The sequence below is a fragment of the Epinephelus lanceolatus genome, chromosome 16 (genome assembly GCF_041903045.1).
Source record: "Epinephelus lanceolatus isolate andai-2023 chromosome 16, ASM4190304v1, whole genome shotgun sequence".
In the NCBI taxonomy this organism is placed as follows: domain Eukaryota; kingdom Metazoa; phylum Chordata; class Actinopteri; order Perciformes; family Serranidae; genus Epinephelus; species Epinephelus lanceolatus.
Window position 1 is genome coordinate 9,771,807 of NC_135749.1, and position 24,262 is coordinate 9,796,068.

General features: G+C 40.7%; 1 protein-coding gene across 1 annotated transcript in view; it reads right to left on the minus strand.

Moving 5' to 3' along the window:
* The window catches only part of col28a1a (collagen, type XXVIII, alpha 1a), a 36,415-nt gene extending 12,889 nt beyond the window's left edge, over window positions 1-23,526 (minus strand). The window contains exons 1-21 of the mRNA XM_033637708.2: window positions 23,427-23,526; window positions 21,148-21,295; window positions 19,391-19,956; window positions 18,207-18,227; window positions 15,502-15,561; window positions 14,836-14,889; window positions 14,694-14,738; window positions 12,272-12,298; window positions 11,767-11,811; window positions 11,626-11,670; window positions 8,733-8,786; window positions 8,564-8,632; window positions 8,364-8,432; window positions 7,119-7,187; window positions 6,887-6,955; window positions 6,706-6,774; window positions 6,542-6,610; window positions 6,248-6,316; window positions 6,086-6,157; window positions 5,678-5,746; window positions 2,160-2,231 (exon numbers count right to left, since the gene is read on the minus strand). Of these exons, the coding sequence (XP_033493599.1) occupies window positions 2,160-2,231; window positions 5,678-5,746; window positions 6,086-6,157; window positions 6,248-6,316; window positions 6,542-6,610; window positions 6,706-6,774; window positions 6,887-6,955; window positions 7,119-7,187; window positions 8,364-8,432; window positions 8,564-8,632; window positions 8,733-8,786; window positions 11,626-11,670; window positions 11,767-11,811; window positions 12,272-12,298; window positions 14,694-14,738; window positions 14,836-14,889; window positions 15,502-15,561; window positions 18,207-18,227; window positions 19,391-19,956; window positions 21,148-21,274 (1,740 nt within the window). The 5' untranslated portion in view covers window positions 21,275-21,295; window positions 23,427-23,526. The remainder of the gene's footprint in view (window positions 1-2,159; window positions 2,232-5,677; window positions 5,747-6,085; window positions 6,158-6,247; window positions 6,317-6,541; window positions 6,611-6,705; window positions 6,775-6,886; window positions 6,956-7,118; window positions 7,188-8,363; window positions 8,433-8,563; window positions 8,633-8,732; window positions 8,787-11,625; window positions 11,671-11,766; window positions 11,812-12,271; window positions 12,299-14,693; window positions 14,739-14,835; window positions 14,890-15,501; window positions 15,562-18,206; window positions 18,228-19,390; window positions 19,957-21,147; window positions 21,296-23,426) is intronic.
* Between the last annotated feature and the right edge of the window lie 736 nt (window positions 23,527-24,262).

The window sequence follows — 24,262 nt, forward strand, 5'->3', positions numbered from 1 at the left end:
TGTCCACTCTAGGTGGATTTCCCACCTACAGCGAGCAGACACGTGAACCTGACAGTACTTACAGGTAACCTTAACCTTACTTTACTTTACTGTATCACACAATGGTGTACGGTAGTTAGGATGAGGTCCAGTGCGCGCCATTAAGGCGGCCATAATGCCAGATTATGCGTCAAAACAACGATTGTATATCGTATCGTCTCGTCACATGATCAAATAGAGACTTGAAGTTGGACAACATCAACAAACATATTACCCTGCAATCATCACTGAGAATCTATACATGACAAAAACACCAAATAAATTGAGAAACTATTCATTTAATTAATAATTGTTTTGCCTTTTTACAGGGATATATGCACGATACGATGTGATACGATACGATGTGATACGATACGATGCGATGCAATACGATATGATACGGTATGACATGATGTGATACGATACGGTATGATGCGATACGATGTGATGCGATACGATGTGATACGATACGATGTGGTGCGATACGATATGATACGATACGATGTGATACGGTGCAATGCGATACGATACGATGTGCTACAATACGACATGATACGATACGATGTGATGCGATACGACATGATATGATACGACATGATATGATACGATGTGATACGATACAATGTGATACGATACGATGTGATGCAATATGATGTGATACGATATGATACGGTATGATATGATGTGATACAATACGACATGATATGATACGACATGATATGATACGATGTGATACGATACGATACGATACGATGTGATGCGATACGATATGATACGGTATGATATGATGTGATGCGATACGATGTGATGCGATACGATGTGATACGATACGACGTGATACGATACGATGTGATACGGTGCAATGCGATACGATACGATATGATGTGCAACGTTACGACGTGATACGATACGATGCGATGCAATACGATATGATACGGTATGACATGATGTGATACGATACGGTATGATGCGATACGATGTGATGCGATACGATGTGATACGATACGATGTGGTGCGATACGATATGATACGATACGATGTGATACGGTGCAATGCGATACGATACGATGTGCTACAATACGACATGATACGATACGATGTGATGCGATACGACATGATATGATACGACATGATATGATACGATGTGATACGATACAATGTGATACGATACGATGTGATGCAATATGATGTGATACGATATGATACGGTATGATATGATGTGATACAATACGACATGATATGATACGACATGATATGATACGATGTGATACGATACGATACGATACGATACGATGTGATGCGATACGATATGATACGGTATGATATGATGTGATGCGATACGATGTGATGCGATACGATGTGATACGATACGACGTGATACGATACGATGTGATACGGTGCAATGCGATACGATACGATATGATGTGCAACGTTACGACGTGATACGATACGATGCGATGCGATACGATACGATATACTTTATTGTCCCCGTAGGGATATTTGTCTTTGACTTAAGTGCTGTGCTCATTGCCTGCTTCCCCAAAAAATCAACAAACAACAAAAACACATAACGCATAAATACACAACAATACATCATACAGCATCCCCTTAAGAGGGCACCATGGCACTCTTACATGTACAATTTTTAATTTAACACAAGTTCTTCTTTGTACACAGCCATATTTCTGAGGTGGCAATCTGAATCACTTGCAGGGGCCCGTTCTCTGCCCAACACATTTCTGGAGGGCCTGCTCTCAATTTCTGTTTTGCTATATTGATACAGACAACACTAAGTATCATTACTTACTCACTGCATATATCATTCTGGTTTTTATTTAACACTTGCTGCTATTAATCTTACCATGTGACTTTACCTCATCACTCTGTCTTTAATTGCTCTGGTATAGTTCCAATATACAGTGCCTATACTTTTATATATTCTTTTAATATTATTTTTTGGCGCTTTTACCTTTTTAAATGGGACAATCTGGACGTGAGAGAGACATTGCCTTCGTATATGAGACACCTGCTCTACCCACTAAGCCACCAGGTGCCCCCTTTGATATATTCTTATCTTTACTTTGTACTTCTCTATTCTTCTGTTCCTGAGCATATCTTATCTTCACCTGTATTTAACTTACCTTCGCTCCAGCAGGTCCAACAGGGCCAGGAGATCCTGATAGTCCCCTTGGTCCACGGTCGCCTCTATCGCCCTGTGGAAAAACACATGCTCATGACGTCTTACGTCTCAGCTGTGGCGTAGTCGAGTTTACTGTAAACAAACTAATCACCACTGCACTCACTAACACATACAGTAGTGAATATGCTTTCATACATAATTGAGTATCAGGATTATCTGATGTACAGGATTATGAGTTAACATAGGTCGTGTCATGTACATAAACAGGATGATCATGTATTTTTTGTATGCTGGGATGGATGAAGATAGAGAAGATATCATGAATCACATAAAGGCATGCAAATACTGACACACAATTTAATTCATGATACAACTTAGCTCTAAATAAAAACAATAAAAAACGTGTGCAAAAATTAGGAAGTCACAGTTAAACTCAAAGCCCCACTTACATGGTCAGCCATCATGTAGTGTGTTAGGAAACTAGGAGCCTTTGTCTTGCTCAAGGATGAAGGTTGATGCTAACCAGCTTTACGTCACCCAGCAGCTGAGAGACAAGACACGGGGAACTTTTCTTGATCATGAATAGCTGCAGTGTTAACCCACGGACCAACTGAAAGCTACATTTACAACCACTTGACATCTTTACTGCTAATTTCCTTTCTGCATCACACCTGTCTGCTCTGAGCTTGCCCACCATCACTCACCACACACTCATTATGCACACACTACGCACTGAGCTCAGTGGGGTGGGGCATACGGCACTCCTGGAGCTGTCGTAATGCATACGCCATATATTTGAAAGGTCAATATAACTCAATACAATAATCCAGTAGGTCCACGTTGCATAGACATGCGGAAATCAATGAAGCCATTGTCAGTAAAGGTATGTAAATATGTACCTAACTACTTTGAACTCTATTTACGCACATGGCTTTTCACAACTTGCATGTTCAAACTAGAATGTACGCGTCGCTTTTGAATGCCACTGCCAACCAGTCAAGTTGCAGTTTGTTTGTCCAGACTCATATAATATATGAAGTGAAGATTCTGAAGGACTTTAATGAAGGTGTTAAGTGTATTATTTTTTTGGTGAAATGGAAGTTATCACTATACTGACACGTATGATTCCAGTAAATACATGCTGAGTGAGCTTACTTTTACAGCAGAGCACAGAAGACTGATACAGAGCTCCAGAGAGTCACATGGTGCACTGACAATCACCTGAAGCTCAATATCAGCAAAACCAGAGAGTCTGCAGTGGACTACCAGAGAAACAAGATAGTTGTCGTCAACCGAACGTTAGTCGTCAGATTTCATCGGTCGCTTAGTCGCAGAAAAAACTCAATTTTGACTCAACACGGGAAACCTCACCCGGCCCGGACACGGAAAGGACTGACAGACTGATAGCTCTTTCTCGATTCTGTGGGTGGTGGTGCATGGCCGTTCTTAGTTGCTGTAGTGATGTCTCTGGTTGATTCCGATAACGAACGAGACTCCGGCATGCTAACTAGTTACGCAGTCAGCGTCCAACTTCTTAGAGGGGCAAGTGTTCAGCCACACAAGATTGAGTAATAACAGGTCTGTGATGCCCTTAGATGTCCGGGCTGCACGCGCGCCACACTGAGTGGATCAGGGGCGACTGCTCTGAGACAACAAGAGAGGCTGAACTTCCCCTAAAATTTCATAGAAGAAATGGTCAAATATGCACTATTGAACTTACATTAAAATAAGAATTTACATTGCATTAAACGTGCGCTAGGATGCGTTTAACATCATGACTACGATGTTCAAACGTCAGATGTTTATCACCAGTTTTCAAACGCGACCTCACTGTCATACATTCTCGTGTCAGCACGGTGGACGCGGAGCCTCCAAGCATTCCTATGAGACAGCGCTGAGCAGGTTTTTTTCATGCAGCAAAGCGAGACAGTCATTGGATAAATGCGACAAAATCGTCACTTCCAGGGAGGCTCAGCTTCCCTGGGACCTAATGGAGCGATAGGCGTCTGCATGATGATTGGAGGAACTGTCTAAAAGGCTGAACCCCTTTGTGACTGACAGCGCTTTGGAAATACACACCAGCATCGTCGCATTCCGAGCTCAGTCCCATGCAGATATTTGCGAGTGGAGTCTTCTGACAGAGTTCCTTATTTCCATAAGTGATATAGCTCATTTTCACCGTTAAACCCATCTGAAAATCTTTGAGGTGTGTTTTGCTGTGGTTCTATGGCATGAGTGTGGTTGAAAAACAGCTTCAATTAAATGTTCCTTTTATAAGTTACTGCCTCGCTACAATATGACAAATTTTATGATGTAAACTTAAAGTGAGCTTCCCCTGTTTGAAAGACCAGCAGCCGCCACTGGAGTGGATCAGCGTGTGTCTACCCTTCGCCGAGAGGCATGGGTACCCCGCTGAACCCCACTCGTAATAGGAATTGGGGACTGCAATTAGTTCCCATGAAAAAGGAATTCCCAGTAAGCGCGGGTCATAAGCTCGCGTTGATCAAGTCCCTGCCCTTTGTGCACACCGCCCGTCGCTACTACCAAGATCTTGCCTCCGGAAGAAGAGCGGAAGAGCCCTAGTTTCTGGTTGTAGGCTGTTTGTAGTCCGCGTGATATTGACCAATCACGTTTGAGCCGGCTGCAGTTGTTGCCAGGTTAAACGGTCCGTGCGGTGAACTAACGAGGCAGAACATAATTGGCGTCGCTGCAAACTCTGAATCCATCGCAATGGTTCAGCATATTTACTTATATATAAACGGAAGTTGGGAACGGAAATTCGCCTCCTCCACCCAAATCAAACCGGAATGCCAAAAAATTGGGGGTCTGCCCCCAGAGGCTGTATCGCCGTCTGCCGGAAGTCAGACGCCGAATACAGCCGATGAGTTCCGAGAATGGTTGCAGCCCTGGTAGAGCGCCGAGAAGAAGAAATTTAATGATTAAGTTAATATCATAAACATGCAACTAATGGCCCTAAATGAAGACTATTGGTCGACTAGGAAAATTCAGTATCTGACCAAATGTCTCCTCTTCTGTTCTTGAGTTACGGCGTTAAATAATGGCCATAAAAGGGTTTTTGCAGAACAATGACACACTGAACATTGAACATGATGTCAAAGTGATGTTGACCTTTGACCTTTTGGATATAAACTGTCAATACTTCATTGTTTTATCCTACTAGACATTTGTGTAAAAAAAAAAAAAGTCACACTTAGTGTATATATTCTTGAGTTACGGCCCAAAATGTGTTTTGTGAATTCACAGTGACCTTTAGCCAGTAAATTCTACCAGTTCATCCCTGAGTCCGAGTGGATGCTTATGCAAAATTTAAAGAAATTCCCTAAAAGTGTTCCTGAGATATCACATTCGTGAGAATAGGACAGATGAAACCTGAAAACATAATTCCTCTGTCGCCTGCAGAGGCATTAAAGCTCACATGCAGGGGCTGTTAAAACAAAGCAACACTTGTTCATGAACAAACAAGAATCAGGATATCCTCCGATGACTGGGAGGGATTACCTTTTCTCCAGGAATGCCTTTCCCCGGTGCTCCCTCTAGGCCTCGCAGACCTGGCAATCCCATCTCTCCCTGGATTAGACAGTAGAGCAAATTGCGTCAAAGCATTAACAAACCAACATTTTCCAGAGAATCAGGAGTTTGTGATGCTTGTGAGTGTATGCAGAGCGAGGCGCAACATTTATTTGGTGACTCGAGCAGGATTTTCAGCTATGATGTCATTCCTGTTGGAAAAAGATGCTGAGGTGGGACATGATGCAGAGAAGGATCAGTTTCCGTCCACGTCTTCTAGCGCATCATGATGTCACACAGACTAACTGTGTGGTGATTGGGTATGTTCAATATCTGAACTCCAGATTGGAGCATGTCATTTTACAATTTGTGACCTCTGACCTCCAGTCAGCGACTCACCTTAGGCCCAACAGCTCCATCCTCACCAGGAATCCCAGGTATCCCAGCAGCTCCATCAGGCCCTGGCTCCCCCTGGAAATCCACACATACACTCAACACTTTTAGATCCACACTGTGCGTCTTATTAACGCTGCTCATTCAAGCTGAGTCTGGTTGTTGTACCTTTGGTCCTGGCTCACCAACACCCCTCTCGCCCTGAGGTCCAGGCTCTCCGGGGAAACCCTGGTCACCCTGGGAAGCAACAGAAATCACTCACTGATAATCACATTAAATGACAGATGCATGACAATAATGTGACGCCTGGTCTTTTTTCTTCTTTCACATTTCACACAGTCTCGCTTTAAGTCATTTATTTTACTGTATTTTTCTTCTCATGAAATTAATGTTATCCAAACTGATTCTTTTTAATAGCATCAAAGCTACAGTGTCAGCTCTCTACTACAAACTGCTACTGACCTTTTGTCCAACTATACCCAGGCCAGGAGGTCCTCTGGGTCCAGAGGGCCCAGCTGGCCCTTGGTCCCCCTAAAACCAGAGAGAAACATCAGCATTTAAAATATAGCTACAAAAGTAAAGGATAAATCGGGGTAGTAAATTCCTAACATTTTCATTAGCCTTGCCTTTTCTCCTTGCACGCCTGCCCCTGGAAACCCCACCAAGCCCGGCAGCCCCGGGGCCCCTGTGTTCCCCTGAGGGTCAGACAGGTGAGAGGTCAGACAGGTCAACCTTTACAGCATCACAGGTTTCTTTTTTACGACACATGTGTCTGCGGTCCTAACCATGCTTAACATTTAACCGTACCTTATCACCTTTGTACCCGACTCCTGGAGGTCCACGGCTCCCTTTGGGACCCTCGTACCCTCTGTCGCCCTGCAAGAAACACACAGGAGTTAGTCTCACTAATATGCCACATCCTATATTTTCTAAGATATTTATGATTGTTTTGGAAATGTTTATCCCAACACTTTGCAGACTGTCTTAAATAAAAGATAAATAAATGAGCTGTAATGAACCATCTTGTCCTGGAACTTACCTTGGGCCCTGGCAGACCCTCACCTGGAAACCCTGGTGATCCTTGCATCCCTGGTGGCCCTGCTGGACCCTAAACACATCGACACAAAGATAGTAAATATTCAATACTGAATTAACAGACATTACATTACAGTAGTAATCATATACTGGACACACTATGACATTAACACAACAGTAACACAAGGTTAGTCGATGGAGAAACAGCTGCACTGCCAACAATACGTCACATGTTTTAAAGGGTCAGTTCAAGATTTATTTTCCACTGCTGCCTTCACAATACAATGGAGATACATTTAAGTGTGTTTATGCTGCTCAGAGCATTGAACAATTACATTTGAAAAGCAAAACTCAACAGAAAAGGAAAAGGAAAAAAGTCACTTAGTTTATGGCTTATCCTGAGTATTTGGGACATTTATGGAAAAAACATGTTGCAGTTTAGTTTTTAGAACAATCACAATGCATTAGTGACATAATGCGTTTTGGGGGCATTTGAGTGGACTGGCCATTTAAACTGAATTTCTATGGAAGCAAAGGAAGGACAAAATTATTTGAAGTTTGCAAGAAACTGAATTATGAAGAAAAAGAAATACATAAATAAAAAATGAATGTAACCACTGCTGAATATTTAATGTTGAAATTTAAGTTATACCAAATCGCATTAAAATATTTCACTTTCAAAGTTTGAAATTTATACGAAATTCTTACAGAAGCCCAGTGCCCAATAATAATAAATAAATAAATAAATAAATAATTCAATTTGCTCAAATTGAGTTGGTCAAATTCAGATATAAAAACTAGATTTATAGAAGTGAAATTTTAAAAAAATACATTATAATTAATAATAATTATAATAATAATAATGATGATAAATTAATTGTTAATAATAGATCATTAATAAATAAATTAAAAAAATAATGATTTCCAATGTAATGTCTTAAATTTCATCCTTAAAAGTTCAATAGTGGTAATGTTAGACTGTTCCCATTGTACACAGCTGCTTATAAAACAATTCTAATTTTAATTCCATGCCAACTTCCATTAATTTTAAACAATCATAAACTGTGAAACTTCAATATTTCTTGGGATGGAACACAGTATTTTGTATACGAGTGGACTAGATTTAACAACATGTCTCTGTTCCAAAATAAAAACACATACTGATAACAAAAAGTCTTAAGTAGCTCAGGCTGATAGCATTATATTGGCTATAACAACACTGTAGTTTCACTTAGTTTTGTGAACTCACCAGTGTCCCTGGTTCACCCATACCCATCGGTCCAGGGGGGCCTGGTCTTCCCTGGTTCCCCTTGTCACCCTAAAAGATAAAGCTTAAAGATTAGAGATAATCTGACATGTACTCAGGACACACACACTGGCCTTCCTGCAGACACTGAAGTAGGAAAGTGTTCTTTATTATATGAATTATCTAACTGAACCCAGATTTACCTTGGGACCAGGGAACCCAATGCCGTTATCTCCTGGAGGTCCAGGTGCACCCCTCAGACCTCGGTCACCCTTTTAGGCGACAAAAAAGACACTTACAAATGTGCTTACAGCAGTTGTGAACAAACTTATTTACTTGACATGTTTGAAACTTGATTGCCAGTGTTCTTACTTTAGATCCAGGTGTCCCCTCTGGACCCTGGTCTCCAGATACTCCCCTGGATCCCTGAAACCAAGGGGAAGGTAAATACACATGAATACAAAAATAACATGAAAAGAAATCACTGATAAAAACATAAACTCTTTACCAGCTAATCAATATCTTTGGTATATTTGGACAGACAGACATTACTTTAAATGCTTTTTAATTCTCAGGGCTGCGCATGTTTTAATGTACCTGTTAATCATGCATGACACATATATTTGACATTTAAAACATTGGGAACAATGTGTGTGTGTGTGTGTGTGTGTGTGTGTGTGTGTGGCACTGGCTAGTGAAGAGTGACTGCCCTCTGCTGGACACTAAGAGGAGTGTGACTGAAGTGTGTGAGTGTTTCCTCCATGTGAAGCTCTGACACAGATTTCAACTTTAAATGTGATAAATCCACAGATATTCAACATCACATCATAAAAGAACAACTGAAATCATGAAGTTATAAGTTTATTATTACATTAAATATTGGACATTTTAATTTAATACAATCTAAACTACTTTTTGCATTTTTGAGTTTGACCAGTTACCTTCACTTAAATCAAAGACCAGAGGGGTTTTTTTTTTTTTTTTTTTACATTTATTGGGGGTTTAGGTCTTTTTTTTTCCCAATGTTTTGACCCTTTCTACTCTGTAGATCTGGGAGACTGTGAGATGTAAACATTTAGAGTGGAAATTAGAAAAGGGATCAATATGAAGAATAAAATAGAAAGGAATAGAAGTCCTTTATTGTCATTGTACCAGTACAGTGACAATTTTTAAAAGCTACAACTGTACACAGTGCAAGTTAAAAGATTGAAACAAGTGACAACCCAGAAAAATACCTTGATTACATCACCAATAAATAAAAATAAAAATAATAAAGTGATAAGTAAAATAAATAATAACAAAAATGTGTTAAAATAATAAATAAATAATCAAAATAAATATGAAATGAAATATGAAATAAACTAAATTAAAATATAAAATAAATAATGAAAATGAATAAATAAATATTCTAAATACAAATAAAATAAAATAAGTAGTAGTAATTAATCATTTTAATTTTTTATTTTTTATTCTTTAATTAAATATATATTGTATTTACTTTTCAAGTGTACGTGGGTTTTAAGAATTTAGCTGGCATTAAAAATTATTGTTTAATGGTCTATCATTTTTAATGAATCTACTACCTGAGTGAACACCCACTGCATTTTATACATCTGCTCAGCTGCAGTTAGGAACATTTAATTAGCATAAACTACATAATTACTAGAAAATAAATCTACAGTTGTCGGTGTTAGATTTGATTCCTTACATAGGTCTTTTTAATAACCAGCACAACAGAAAGGGCCACCAGTTACAAGGAGATTGTAAAGTAGGAAAGGCTCCAGGAAGTACAGTTAGCCACTGGACTCCTCAAACTAGACCAGTGGTTCTGAAACTATTTTGGCTTTAGTGCTCTCTTTTCCTGAATTCTTGACTACGACATTTTGCTTAGAAAAGTGTAAAAAAGAAAAAAAAAAGTTTTTGGTGTTTTAAATCTTAGTATTATTTTTAAAAACCCGCAGTATTTTCATGATTTATTCTTATATTTTCCATTTTCAACTTTCTCTCACGTCCCTCCAGCAGTACCTTCACGTACCCCTAGGTGTTTGCATACCCCCATTTGAGAAACTGACATTGCTATTACAATCCTTTACTGTACTGAGTGACTTTAGTGTTTTTGTACTGAAGCTCCAGGCAAAAGCATGCTTTGGAAAATGAAACGTAAAATAGATGTGATTTGTTGGAAATGTGCCGAAACATGCACAAACACCAGCTGGTCGTTCAAACTGAGATAATTTCATAAATTGAAGGTGTAAAACTGACATAAGATAAACTGCACAGAGCCTTTTTCCAGCTGTTTAAGGACTGGTGGACACTGATACTGTGATGGTGTATACTCTGGTATTCCAGTTTTATGAATACATTTTGACAGTGTGCATAGGTACATTTCATGGGAACTGGAGACAGATCAGAAAGACGTAAAACCTAATGACACTGACGAAGGCTGCTGTTGTTCTACTGATGCTGAAGGGGGCAACAAGCATTTAAGAAGAGAGGGAATGGATAACATGTGCCCAAATCCTAATCCTCTGGGACAACGTCTGCTGAAAGACTACAACCAAACATTGCAAGCTTGGATTCCCCGCTTTGGAAAGGCTACATTAGGAAGGGGATAAGACCTAATCCACAGCTCACATTCCACAAGTGCAGAGCAGGAGATGGACTCAGAGTGTGTGGCTTTCACTGCAGCGCTGATTGTTCCAGCGCGGATGTGGGGGGACACAGGAATCTTTCAATTTGACCACACACCCATTCAGGTATGAAGGTTCATACACAGAGAGGTCTCTTCAGTTTCTATATTAAAATTTGCCTTATTTGTCTGTGTTTATAGGTGCACTGCTTGATGGGGATATCAGGCTTTTACATGACACATAAACATTAAAGGTCGTTGCCAATTAAATACGGAGCTGGAGTCAGGATGCAGTTAGCCTAGCCTAGCCTAGCTTAAAGACAGGAAGCAAGGGGAAACAGCTAGCCTGGCTCTGTCTACCTCCAGGAAGTCCACGTTTGTTTCTACAGTAGCCCTGAACAAGTGACCAAACACTGACTCTAGATAGAGCAATTCATGTTTTCATGTCCACCACCATAGTAGAGACATTTTGTTCATGGGGGGACTTTCAGTTGGATACAGTCTGCAACCTCACTGCTAGATGACCAACCTTGACCAAAATTGACTCCTTGAATATTTCTGGACTCCACAATGATCACAGAACGTAACATTGGTGTTTAATGTACCCAAAGACAAATTAAAAGTTCAAAGCTTCACCTGCTCTCCTCTGGTTCCTCTGGGGCCAGGAGGCCCACCTGCACCCTGAAGACAGAAGCATCATCATATTTACAGACTGCACTCGGCCACAGAAAAAAGTCATAATGTTGATTAAATAAATAAATAAATACTGAAACCTACTTGTTCTCCCTTTTTACCGGGGACACCACATTCACCCAGTTCTCCCTAGGAAATACAACCAGTAAAGATACAAGAGAGTTACACTGAAAGCTGGACACTGAGCCAAGTCAAACTGTCTGACATTGCTCATAACGTCTGCAGGCTGTGCAGTCAAGTGCTGCAGGAAGAAGTCCAAAAATGGTCCTAAAAAGTAGCTCAATGAGACGAAACGTCATCAAGCTGAACACGGCTTCAGTCATGCATCTGCAGTGTAATTCGTTTATAGTCTAACATTAACTTTTTACTTTTGGCGACTGCAGTGAAAAATCATAAAAGTGTTGTTGGGCACAGATCTTATTTTCTGTCACCCCTGTGTAAATCACAGAGCTCTTAAAAAGGCATAGCAATAATGTAGACATAATTTCTACCTGCATTTTGCAGTGGTGAGTTATCACGAATAAAAATCGTATTTTATATATGTCTGATATCAATAATTATAATAATGATGATAATAATACATACATACCTTTTCCCCTTTGCTGCCAGGTCGACCCTATAAAAAGGAAAATTTTAATTAAAATCATATATCAGACATCATGTTACTGTGGTAGAAAGTCACCAAACCAGCACCAAACAGCACTACTTAAAGTGACAGGAGATTTTATAGATGGCAAAAAGTTTTATATAATAAGAAAAATGGATTCTGTCCAGATTATGCTATAGATGGTTTTATTTGGTAAATTATATATAAGTTGTATTTACCTGTGAAGTTAGTTAATTAACATATCAGGATATAAATGTACTCCTCCAGAGTGAGAGAAAAAATAAAATACTTCCATCATGTCTGTGTGTTATCAGGAGGTGATCATTAGCTAACATAATGAATGGAAGCAGGAGGAAACTAACTGCCAAAATTTCATTACTTGGGTGAAAACAGCTGGGCACAGTGATGTCTTATTCTTGTCATCACTGTGAGGTTGTCAGAAGTTACATTGCAACTGAACAGTGACTTATAAAGCTGTGCTATAGCTGAAGATTGACCAAAAATGGATCAGATGTTGTTAGATAGCTAGTGTGCTTGCCTCTCAGTTCCTGTACTTAATGCATAGAGAGTAGATTCATCTTGAAGCAAATGGATATGCTTCCCAAAATGTTACACAAAGTGTGAAAGAGACATAACCTAAAACTTGAAGACTTTGAAGGTTCGGTTTGCAACATTCAGAGCAGTAATGGAGTGGCAAACAACTTTTTGCTATGTAAAGATATTGATGGGCTTAAAAATAAAGCCAAAGCTGAGGTGCCAAAAACTGCAGTTCCTCTAATGGCCACTTGAGGCTGGCTCCAGAAGCGAGTCAATCTCCAGAGACTCCAATGTTTAAATGCCCAACTTCACAGCAGGATTTAACATGTTCACAGCCTGGTATGAAAAACTGTCTGGTATCTAAAGCTTATTTTCCCGATCATCACAACTGTATAGGGGGGAATTTTAGGCTTAAAATATCGCATAATAAAGGGTGTGGCCACTTTGACAGGTGGGCGCTGTCATTAAAATGGCAACAATGGCAACGTAACCATGGCGTAACCCCAGATTCACAGAGTATAGACATAGCTTATACCTTAGCTGTCATTGTCAGTATGTTTTCAGTTCATTAAAGGTAATTGCTACCCTGGAAATCCAGAGTTCTCGCGAGAGCACAATTTGAATTTGCTCAGCGAGTCACTCTGGCAATCAGTAATGATGCTCATTACCCATGCTGCTGGAGCCAAGCTGCACCAATCCCATCGTATCTGATATAGGCGGGCCAGAGGCGAGTTAAACAGATGACGACAGCGCTGCGACGACGAAGTCCGGAATCAGTCAGTAAACATTGCAAGATGGCTACGGATGAACACCAGTTGTTTGAAACGGCTTTGACCGCTACAATGAACGAGTTAGACTTGGCTTTTTCTCTAAAAGACGAACAGAAGACGGCGCTCGAATCTTTCCTTTGCAAGAAGGACGTTTTTGCTGTTTTGCCTACCGGATACGGCAAGAGTCTAATCTACCAGTTAGCTCCGCTGGTTGCTAAGAGTATACGTCACCCTGTGTATTGTTCTGATTGGTCGTGGTGTTATCCAATTGCGTGCAGTGATATTTTCAAATGAATGCTTGGTGCCGCCCCTCGAGTTGGGCCATTTGCATTACTCATTGCCAGACCCTTAATCTTTCTAGATTTCGGTCTGGATTTCCAGGCTAGGTAATTGCAACATTTTGGTCACCTAAAAAAAGTCTTGTTCAGTATTTGTTTCTATTAAAAGACCCTATAAGGAGTCAGACATTCAGTTTTTCCAGTAAATAGCCTACCTTTTGTTTTACACTACCAAAAATCAGTATTAGGAATAGTATTGACATAGTTAATCATAGATGAAAATGCAAGGTGCTAACTAAGATAGCAGCTAGCTTAAAAGGTATCTCCACTACTGTCCAAATATGGTCACTGCTGGCTTCAAAAAAAACAAAGTGGCGATGGCCAAAGTGCCAAACTCGAGGCTATAGTATGGGAGTCTGCAAACCAAGGGGTGATGTCATGGTGGCTATTGGCTGCGTCCAATATTTTATGAGGTCTATGGTTTAACACTCTTAGCACTGTCATTTCTGTTGTCATTGTTTAGCACTGTTAATGAAATTAGCACAGTGAGCCGCTAGCCACCTCCATGTTGAGAACTGTCTCCAGACATCTCATACGCTCTGAACTTTGCATAAAGCTCCTTCAACATTGCCTGGTAAATTGATAAATAGAATACATCATTTAACTGTACAGTGTTTGAAGGGTAAAACATGAAGGAAAGGGTCAGTATAATCTGTTTGGAGCTCCCTCTATGCTCATCAAAACAGAATACAAAAGAATACCATACTCAGATTTACAGCTTGACCCAAGGGAAGGCTGAGAAAAATATTCAGTGATTACCTCAAGGCCCTCCATCCCTGGACGTCCATTAATGCCAGGTTCCCCCTACAGTGACCGAGCCCAGACAAAACAGCACATCAAACACCACTTCATGGATTCTTTCTGTTACCAGCGCTGGATTATGGAGACAATAGAGACTTACGCGAGATCCCTTTGGACCTGGAGCTCCATCAGACCCTGGCTCGCCTGGTTTCCCCTGGATGAAAGAAAAGGGAGAGATTGTGCCGAACGAGAATATTTGGGCCCCTTTTAGTTTGGACTCTGTGTGTGTATAGGCAAAGGTGAGATAGGGCATTCTCAGGGCGACCTGTCTGTAACCCCTGTCCAATATAAACCTCCACCTCAGTGCAGCAGGTTCTCAGATCTTCTCAGCCAGTGTGTTTGCATATGTTTAATCTTCCATCGTTGACCTTTGCTTCTTTCCACGGGCCTCTCTACCAGTGAAAACAGCCCTTTCAGCTGGCCCCTGCACCACCTGCTACACTTACATTGTGGGAAACAATTCCTGCTCTTTCAAATCTTTTTCCCTGTAGTGCTTTGGAGGCGCGCCAGATGCACCTGCTAGGGGAGGCCACCAGCCCTGGTACTGACTGAGGGTGGGAGAATCCCCCGCTATTCAGGGATAACAAGCCTCTGTGTGAGGCTTACTGGGCTCTGTGTGGCTGAGGAAGTGACTGCTAACCTGCAGCCAGCAGACACTACCACTACTATCATTCATAGGAAAATGTCAGGGGGTACATTTGCTACAAAATACATTACAAAACATGTTTAAGTGGTGATTTAAATGAGCATACTATAGTATACTCACCGGGCTGCCAGGGTGACCTCTCTCCCCCCTCTCACACAGACAGGTCTTTGGCTGTGGGCACTGGAATAAAGACACCCAGAGGAAATGAAAATTCAAAATAAGATCTCTTCTTTGTCCAGTCTCTTTCTCCTAGACATACAGTCAGGTCCATAATTATTTGGACAATGATACACTTGTCATCATTTTGGCTCTGTACACCACCACAATGGGTTTTAAATGAAACAATGAATACCTGCTTAAAGTGCAGACTCTCAGCTTTCATTTAAGGCTTTTTTCAAAAATGTAGTATGAACCGTGTAGGAATTACAACCATTTCTTCACACAGTCCCCCGACTTTAAGGGCTCATAAGTATTTGGACAAACTAACATAATCATCAATTAAACAGTCAGTTTTAATACTTGGTTGCAAATCCTTTACAGTCAGTGACTGCCTGAAGTGTTGGACACATAGACATCACCAGATGCTGGGTTTCTTCCCTGGTGATGCTCTGCCAGCCCTTTACTGCAGCCGTCTGCACTTCCTGTGTGTGTTTTGGGTGTTTTGCCCTCAGTTTTAGCTTCAGCAAGAGAAACGCATGCTCAGTTGGATTCAGGTCAGATGATATGACTTGGCCATTGCAGAACATTCCACTTCTTTGCCTTAAAAATGTCTTTGGTTGCTTTTGCAATATGCTTCAGGTCATTGTCCAACTGCACTATGAAGCATCGTCCAATGAGTTTTGAAGCATTTAGTTGAATCTGAGCAGATAATGGTGCCCCAAACACTTCAGCTTTCATCCTGCTGCTCTTGTAAGCAAGACAAGACTTCACTAGAATAAATACAGAGGGTTTATCACAAGATGCAAACCATTGGTTAGCCTTAAAAATGGAAGGCCAGATTAGAGTTTGTCAAAAACCATCTAAAAAGCCTGTACAGTTGTGGAACAGCATACTATGGACAGATAAAACAAAGATCAACTACCAGAATGATGGGAAGAGAAGAGAAGGAAGAAGGGAAGGAACTGCTCATGATCCAAAGCACACCACCTCATCAGTGAAGCATGGTGGAGGTACTGTTATGTCATGGCCATGTATGGCTGCCAGTGGAACTGGTTCTCTTGTATTTATTGATGATGTGACTGCTGACAAGAGCATCAGGATGAAAGCTGAAGTGTTTGGGGCACCATTATCTGCTCAGATTCAACCAAATGCTTCAAAACTCATTGGACGATGCTTCACAGTGCAGATGGACATTGACCTGATGCATATTGCAAAAGCAACCAAAGACATTTTTAAGGCAAAGAAGTGGAATGTTCTGCAATGGCCAAGTCATATCATCTGACCTGAATCCAATTGAACATGCGTTTCTCTTGCTGAAGCTAAAACTGAGGGCAAAACACCCAAAACACAAGCAGGAAGTGCAGACGGCTGCAGTAAAGGGCTGGCAGAGCATCACCAGGGAAGAAACCCAGCATCTGATGATGCCTATGTGTCCAACACTTCAGGCAGTCATTGACTGTAAAGGATTTGCAACCAAGTATTAAAACTGACTGTTTAATTGATGATTATGTTAGTTTGTCCAAATACTTATGAGCCCTTAAAGTTGGGGGACTGTGTGAAGAAATGGTTGTAATTCCTACACGGTTCATACTACATTTTTGAAAAAAGCCTTAAATGAAAGCTGAGAGTCTGCACTTTAAGCAGGTATTCATTGTTTCATTTAAAACCCATTGTGGTGGTGTACAGAGCCAAAATGACGACAACTGTATCATTGTCCAAATAATTATGGACCTGACTGTAGCTGAGCTCAATATAACACCAATATGACCATTTTCTCATACTTCTTGAATTCAGCTCCTGAGAAATAGCCTTCCTCTTGTCTCAGCCCGATACTGAGCCCAATTTAATTTAATTTCTCACTGCAGTCATCTATATTTTTCTGAACTACTATTGAGATAACAGTAAGATCCAAAAGAAAACTTGATTGAGCCTGCACAATTTCAGTGATCAAATTCAAGTCTCGACTTTGTGTATTTTATCTGTTCTCCGAGTTGAGAAACCTCTGAGCACAGCAAAAGAACTCCTTCTGCTTTATTCTTTCGCTCCTTATTACTATGAGGAGAAACAGTTCAGAATTTAGTAATCTCCATATAACAAACTGATTTATTTCTGATGAGACAAAAAGACTATTGTGAGCAGCACAATTATTCTCTGCACATTGGGAAAAGATAGAAAGACAACAGAATAATCAACAATGTGCTTTACATTTAAAGCAAAAGAGGAAAAAAATGAAACAGAAGAAACAACAAAGCAAAAATCCTGGCCATCAAAGGAAAACATTATTCTTAATCATAATAAAAGAGAAAATGATCATGTGAGTTCAGGCTGGTACGATATCCGAATTTCACTACATCATTACTGTGGCCAAAAGAATTCACAATAACAATATTAATGCAGTATCTCCAGAAAATTTTAGATAATAGTAACATTAATGCTATCAGTCGAGCTCATCTTTACTCTGCTTTGCGTTCGTCTCTTTTTGGACACAAGAATTACACTTAAAATATAGAGAGGTAAAGAGGGAGACAGAAATTATTTTAGAGGTGCTGGATAATTAACATGATATCAGTACTTAATATTTCAAATAGCACTGTTATCGACAATACTGATACATCACAACACCCCTAATGTGAGTAAATATTCATGATAGAGTTCACAGTACTTACCCCAGTTCTGACAATTGTGTTCTGAAAGGGGGAAAAAAGACAGTTAGACAGTTCATGATCTGATCGTGCAGAAATCATAAACAATAAACTTTGTAGCAGGGATTCTCAGCTTGCTTTGCCCAGGGGCCACGCTTGCAAAACAACAGGGCCTAAACCTGTCGCAGCAGCCCTGCACAAGTCAGGTGCATGCAGGGGTGTTGCTAGGATTTGAGGACATTCAGAGCTTAGCATGTTCTTCTGTTGGGGGGTTGGAGGGTCCTCCACTGGCACTTTATTTATATTTAAAGTACAAAACAAAATCTCACTGTGAATCAGAATAATTCCATTGTCAATTAGAGATTGGCCAGAGGGCCACCCAGTACCCTATGGCAGACCTATATATGGCCCACAGGCCAAATGTTGAGTATCACTGCCTTAGAGATACTCCCCCAATCCCAAATGGATCCCTTACAGACTCGTTGACTCAAGCCCTAAGCCCTTACAGACCAAGGACCAATTCCATGTCTTCCCCTTAGCCCTTGTCTTGGCCCTTTCCATTGGTTTTGCGCGTTCACGTGAGGGGAAGTGGTGTCCCAATTCTCCGTCAGGTTAGCTCTTAACCTCTTAATGGAGAATTGGGACACCACTTCCCCTCACGTGAACGTGCAAAACCAAGGGGAGGGGCCAAGACAAGGGCTAAGGGGAAGACATGGAATTGGTCCTTGGTCTGTAAGGGCTTAGGGCTTGAGTCAACGAGTCTGTAAGGGATCCAATTGGGATTGGGGGACTGTGTCATATCCAGTCATTCGTATTCAAAGGTACCCTGAGTTTTCATTGTATACAAAAAACGCTGGTTACTTTTAACCCATGTTCATCTTCATGTAACATTTGCAAAGTCTTGTTTCATGTTTTGAAACTTGCATTGTCTTTTTTGTCACACTACCCTGTTGTTTGCCTGAGCGACCAACCTCAGTGGCGCCTGTTATGCCACATAGTGGTCTCATTGAACTAAATGGGGAGGATGAGTGTTTTCAATTTCATTGTTCAACTGTTTCAATTGTCTATTTTATGGTCAATGTGAGTATCTACTGTGCATTCTGTGTTTTCCTTACGAATGCCAGAAGATTTATAAGTGCAACATCATCAGTGAAACTTGAGAATGTACTGAAGACCTCTAACACAACCCTGACACAGACATGACTGACCAGTTCATTGAAGAGTTTGTCATCCAGCTGGCTGTCGGCGAGGCTGAGGACATGCTGCTGTGGGGGGGCGCTGGCAATGGATCTCAGTTTTGTATTCATGGGACCGTCCCTGGGCACCTCCGACAGCCTGATGGTGAACACCCTGATGTTCTGCTGTTTGGCCTCAGCAGCAGCCGTCACAGCGCTGGGGCTGCGCGGGTGGTCCGTCCCATCTGTCATCAACAGTGCCACCCTCAGACTGTTGGAGGACGTCTCTCGGCCAAAAATCTGGGTGGCGTTGGTGATGGCGTAGGCGGAGTAGGTGCCGTGGCCGATGAAGGTCATGGAGGCCACCCGGCTCTGGAAGACGTCCAGGTCCTGCCAGTCTCTGAAGTTGTGCTCCACTGACACAGTGCTGCTGTACTGCAGAGCGGCCAGGCGCAGACGCAGACGCCAGCCGGCCGAGTGGAGCTTCATGAGCTTGGTGCTGAAGCGCAGGATGAAGTCCTTCTGACGCTCAAACAGCAGAGATTTGGCTTTTTCTGAGCTGTCCACGATGAACATGATCTCCACTGGGCAGATGAGGGCTGGACAGGAGCCAAAACACAACAGGCTTATATTCTGATACCATACCATGATAAATAATCATGATGAACAGAGGATGATTCTGAATGGATTTCGTGAACTTTGGTAAACGTCTGATCTCTCATTTTATGCTACCACTGGGTTTAACTTTTTGTCAGTGACAAGACACCTTGAAAACTCATGAATGGATTTGCAATGGAACCTAACCAATGTTATCGGATCAAGGTAAAAAAAAGGGCATACAGGGTATAACCACCTCTTTGTCTAGCTGTTTACAGTATACCCCATCATTCACTGTTAGGTTGGTGCGGGGAGCAGTGAGAGTTGGCATTAGGGGAGTGTCTCTGGGACGCCAGAGATCATTGTTTAGCCTCCTGGAGGTGTCGTGGGACCATCTAGACAAAACAATGGTGAAAGGAGGTTCCCACCCGATGACCCCAAAGACGTGTTAGTTATAACTGCTCACTGGTCTGTATAGTTAAGCCTTGCCATAATAGCTTATCATAGGGCTTAGGAGGTTATTCACTAAGTGCTGATCCTTTCTCTAGAGCACACATTTCTTGTGTTTATTTGAGCTATAGGAGAGTATACCCACTTCCTCTTCTGTAACCTACCAGTCGACCTAGTATGACATTATACGTCTTCCATCTGTGTTTTTACAGGAATGTAGATCTTTCCAGTCAATTTGAGGAGAGCCTATGGTTTGCATACTCGTAAGACTGCCATACCTACCACTGTGGGACTTGCACGAGCCTGGTCTTGGTCTCGACATGGTCTAAACCCCTAAAAGTCTCGGTCTTATCTTGATACACTTGTCTTGGTCATGAATTGGTCTCAATTTTCGGTCATCTAGACTACAACACTGCATAATGGTCATAATGTGACATTAAATCAGCATCAACTCTGCAGCCAGTCGGTGTTACAGTGTATACATACACATATTCCTTTAAATTCCCTGAAAAGATCAACATTTTTAATTTGACTGACCTTTTTCTGCAATTACATGATAAAAGAAATTGCTGCTTTTAGGTTATTTAACACCTCACATACACAAACACACTTAGTACTTACAATGAATGCAAGACTTTGAGTTCAGATGATGAAACTGTAGGATAACATCTGTATGAGCACTGTATCTTTGGATGAGGTTATATACAGCACTAATACATGCCATCGCTGTTTAAAACACTTACTTTTGGCCTCACTGACGATGACCTGGTTATCATCTCTCTGTCCTTTCCTCCTTCTGTTCTGGCATCTGGTTGGGCTCGACAGGGCCAGAGTAAGGATCAAAACCTTCAGGAGCCACCGCATGGTCATTGTTCGGTCCAGCTGCTCAGCCTGGGGAAATATAGAGGATATTATAATTATGCTACTATGAGACTTACCAATGGACAGCATCAGTCCTTTGACATGAGCCACAGAGCATCACTTAATCCCAGTCAGTCATGAGTAGTCATGATGTCACACGGACACAAGAGGGAGACAAGACTGCAGTGACTGCTCACGGAGGATTCCTTCAGCATCCTAGACAGGTTCACAGGTCACTCAGCTCAGCTCTCTGTTTCAGCTGAGGTCACACTTTATAATCACAGCTGCTGTTTGACATCATCACTATTACCTCTTCTTCTGTACCTACATCTGCTTCTACCAACTACAACTGCTGCACCTATCACCATGTTCTACTGCTCGAAGTAGTGTTACTATTATGAAGGCTCTTGAAACATCTACTGCTGCAGCTAATACTGACACGACTGTGTTCCAGTGCTGCTTGTAATGACATGAATACTACTGCTGCTAGTAGGAGGTAGGGCAGGGCAGCGTATTGATGTTACATGGATAGCATATTGATAGTAGACAAGATATCGTCTTAGATATTGGATATTGTGATATATAAGTTTTGTCTTTTCCTGGGTTTAAAGGCTGCATTGCGGGAAAATGATGCAATTTTCTGAACTTATTATTTGCCTTTACCCATTTAGTCATTATATCCACATTACTGAAGAGTATTGATCGAAAATACCATTGTGTACATATTTTGTGAAAGCAATAACAGTCATTTCCATTAGGGCTGCAATGATTAATCGACTAATCGATGACTAATCTACTATTAAATTAATTGGTGACTATTTTAGTCGTCGACTAATCGGTTGAGTCATAGAAAAGTACTATAAAAGTACCCCAAAATGCTCTTATTGCAGCTTCTTACGTTCAAATATTGGCAGCTTTACACACTCTCCTATGACGCTGAACTAAAACCCTTTGGTGTGAGTACGACACAAGACATTAGATGACATAATTTTGGGGTTTGGGAGAGACAGGCCAACATTTTTCAACATTTTAACACATTTTTCGATAAAATCATTAGTCGACTAATCGAAGAAATAATCAACAGATTAGTCAACAATGAAAATAATCTTTACTTGCAGCCCTAATTGCCGTTCCAATATTGAGGTATTTGGTCATAAATATCGTCCTAGTGGCGGCTAATATATTATGATTGGACTATATGACAGCGTAAACTGAGACAAACATTTATCCACCATCAGAGATTCTGGAAACACATTTACGTTGCAGTAACTACTCCTTAAATGTTTCTGCTTGTGTGTGAGGTCACAGGGGAGGGTGTTGCAATCAATGAGCGGGACTGATTTATGGCAGTATTAGATCCTACAGGATTTTTGTGTTGATATGTTGAAGCACTTTGACATGTCAGGTACATAATCTGATGTATTACAGAAAGACATTCCTGTGTCGTTACATCATATATTCTCTGTTCATTTTAACTGCTTTAACGCTACAACATATGCTGATACTGTGATATAACATTACATATACCATGATAGAGTGTCCTATATATGTTGCCCAACCCTAATCAAATACTGCAAGTTCTGTTGATACATTTATTACTACATGTGGGCTACCTTAAAAACAAGTGCTAATGCTCGTGTCATTATTATTTATAGCTCTGATGTAATACTTTAACTGCTCTGCTGCACTACGGAAATACTTCTACAGCTCTGACTACCATAACCACTACTACTCTTGACTGTGATGATACTTAAACCAGTTTAGCAGTGGTAGTTCATTTTAAGTCATATCCATGTATGAAATGTGGTACACTAGTAAACTGCTGCTGCTGCTGCTGCTACTAATGTCACAACTACTGCTTTATTAATAGTATGCCTGCTATACTAGCAATAACAACAATACAAAAATACTACTACTAATATGGGGCTGGTCTTTCAATGCTGAAAGTTATCTTCAATTGTCCCTGATAAATACACACACACACTGAAGGAGACACATTGTAAAATTAATTAGTTTCTGCATAAGTGTCTTTATAGATGACAGCATAAACTATTTCAAGATAAATTAAAACAAGGCTAAAAGTTTTGAATAAACAGCCTGTGTCCTTCTCAGCATGTCAATGTTAATGTAAATGTATTCTAAAGTAAATACATAAACATACCTGTTTGTGAATAGCACCAGAGCTCCGGGTTAATCCATCAGTGAGATGAACAGGCGCTGCAGTGCTGTGTTTGAGGACTGTAGGCAGAGACAGCTCTCGAGTCAAACCTGCAGCAGCTCTGACGGTCACAGCACACCGGTGACAAGCCAGACACTTTACAACTCTCACTTCCTGTTACACCCTTCACAATAAAACTTTACTGCCGAAACAAAGTGACTAACGGTTATTTTTGTACGTATTTAACACTTAGGGTTGAAATTTGTTTATTTTTGTTGATGTCGTGATTATAATGCAATCAGGAGCATATGTTGAAATCAAAACTGTAGTTTTGCATGATACCCACTGCTTTTATTTTGAAGGCAACTTGTTGTGGCAAACTGACTCAGCTGCAGCCACTGTTCACTAATTAGTGATCCTGATTAAGTGAGCGGGAAATCAACACACCACACACCACTAACACCAGAAGCTCATTTTCTGCAGGTCAGCTTTATATTGACAAGTAGGTGAGTGAACTCCAGCAAGTATTTAGTAACTTTAAGAACAGCAACTGTAGTTAAATCATTTTTTCTTTCCTCTCAGAGAATATTTAAAAGATGAAGAATTATTATCAGCAAGTAAATGTTAAAGTTTAAGTGATTTTATTCTTCCTGCACTCAAGTTTGTTGGCAAAAATATACATCATAAAGTTAAAATACAGTGGGGAAAGAAGTATTAAGATATTTTACTCATGGAAAAGCACCAATGCAAGTAAAAAAAAAGTATATTTTTTTGATATAAATAAAAACTCTGCAGTTACAATTCACAGATTAAAGCTGTTATCACTGTAAAAGAATAAA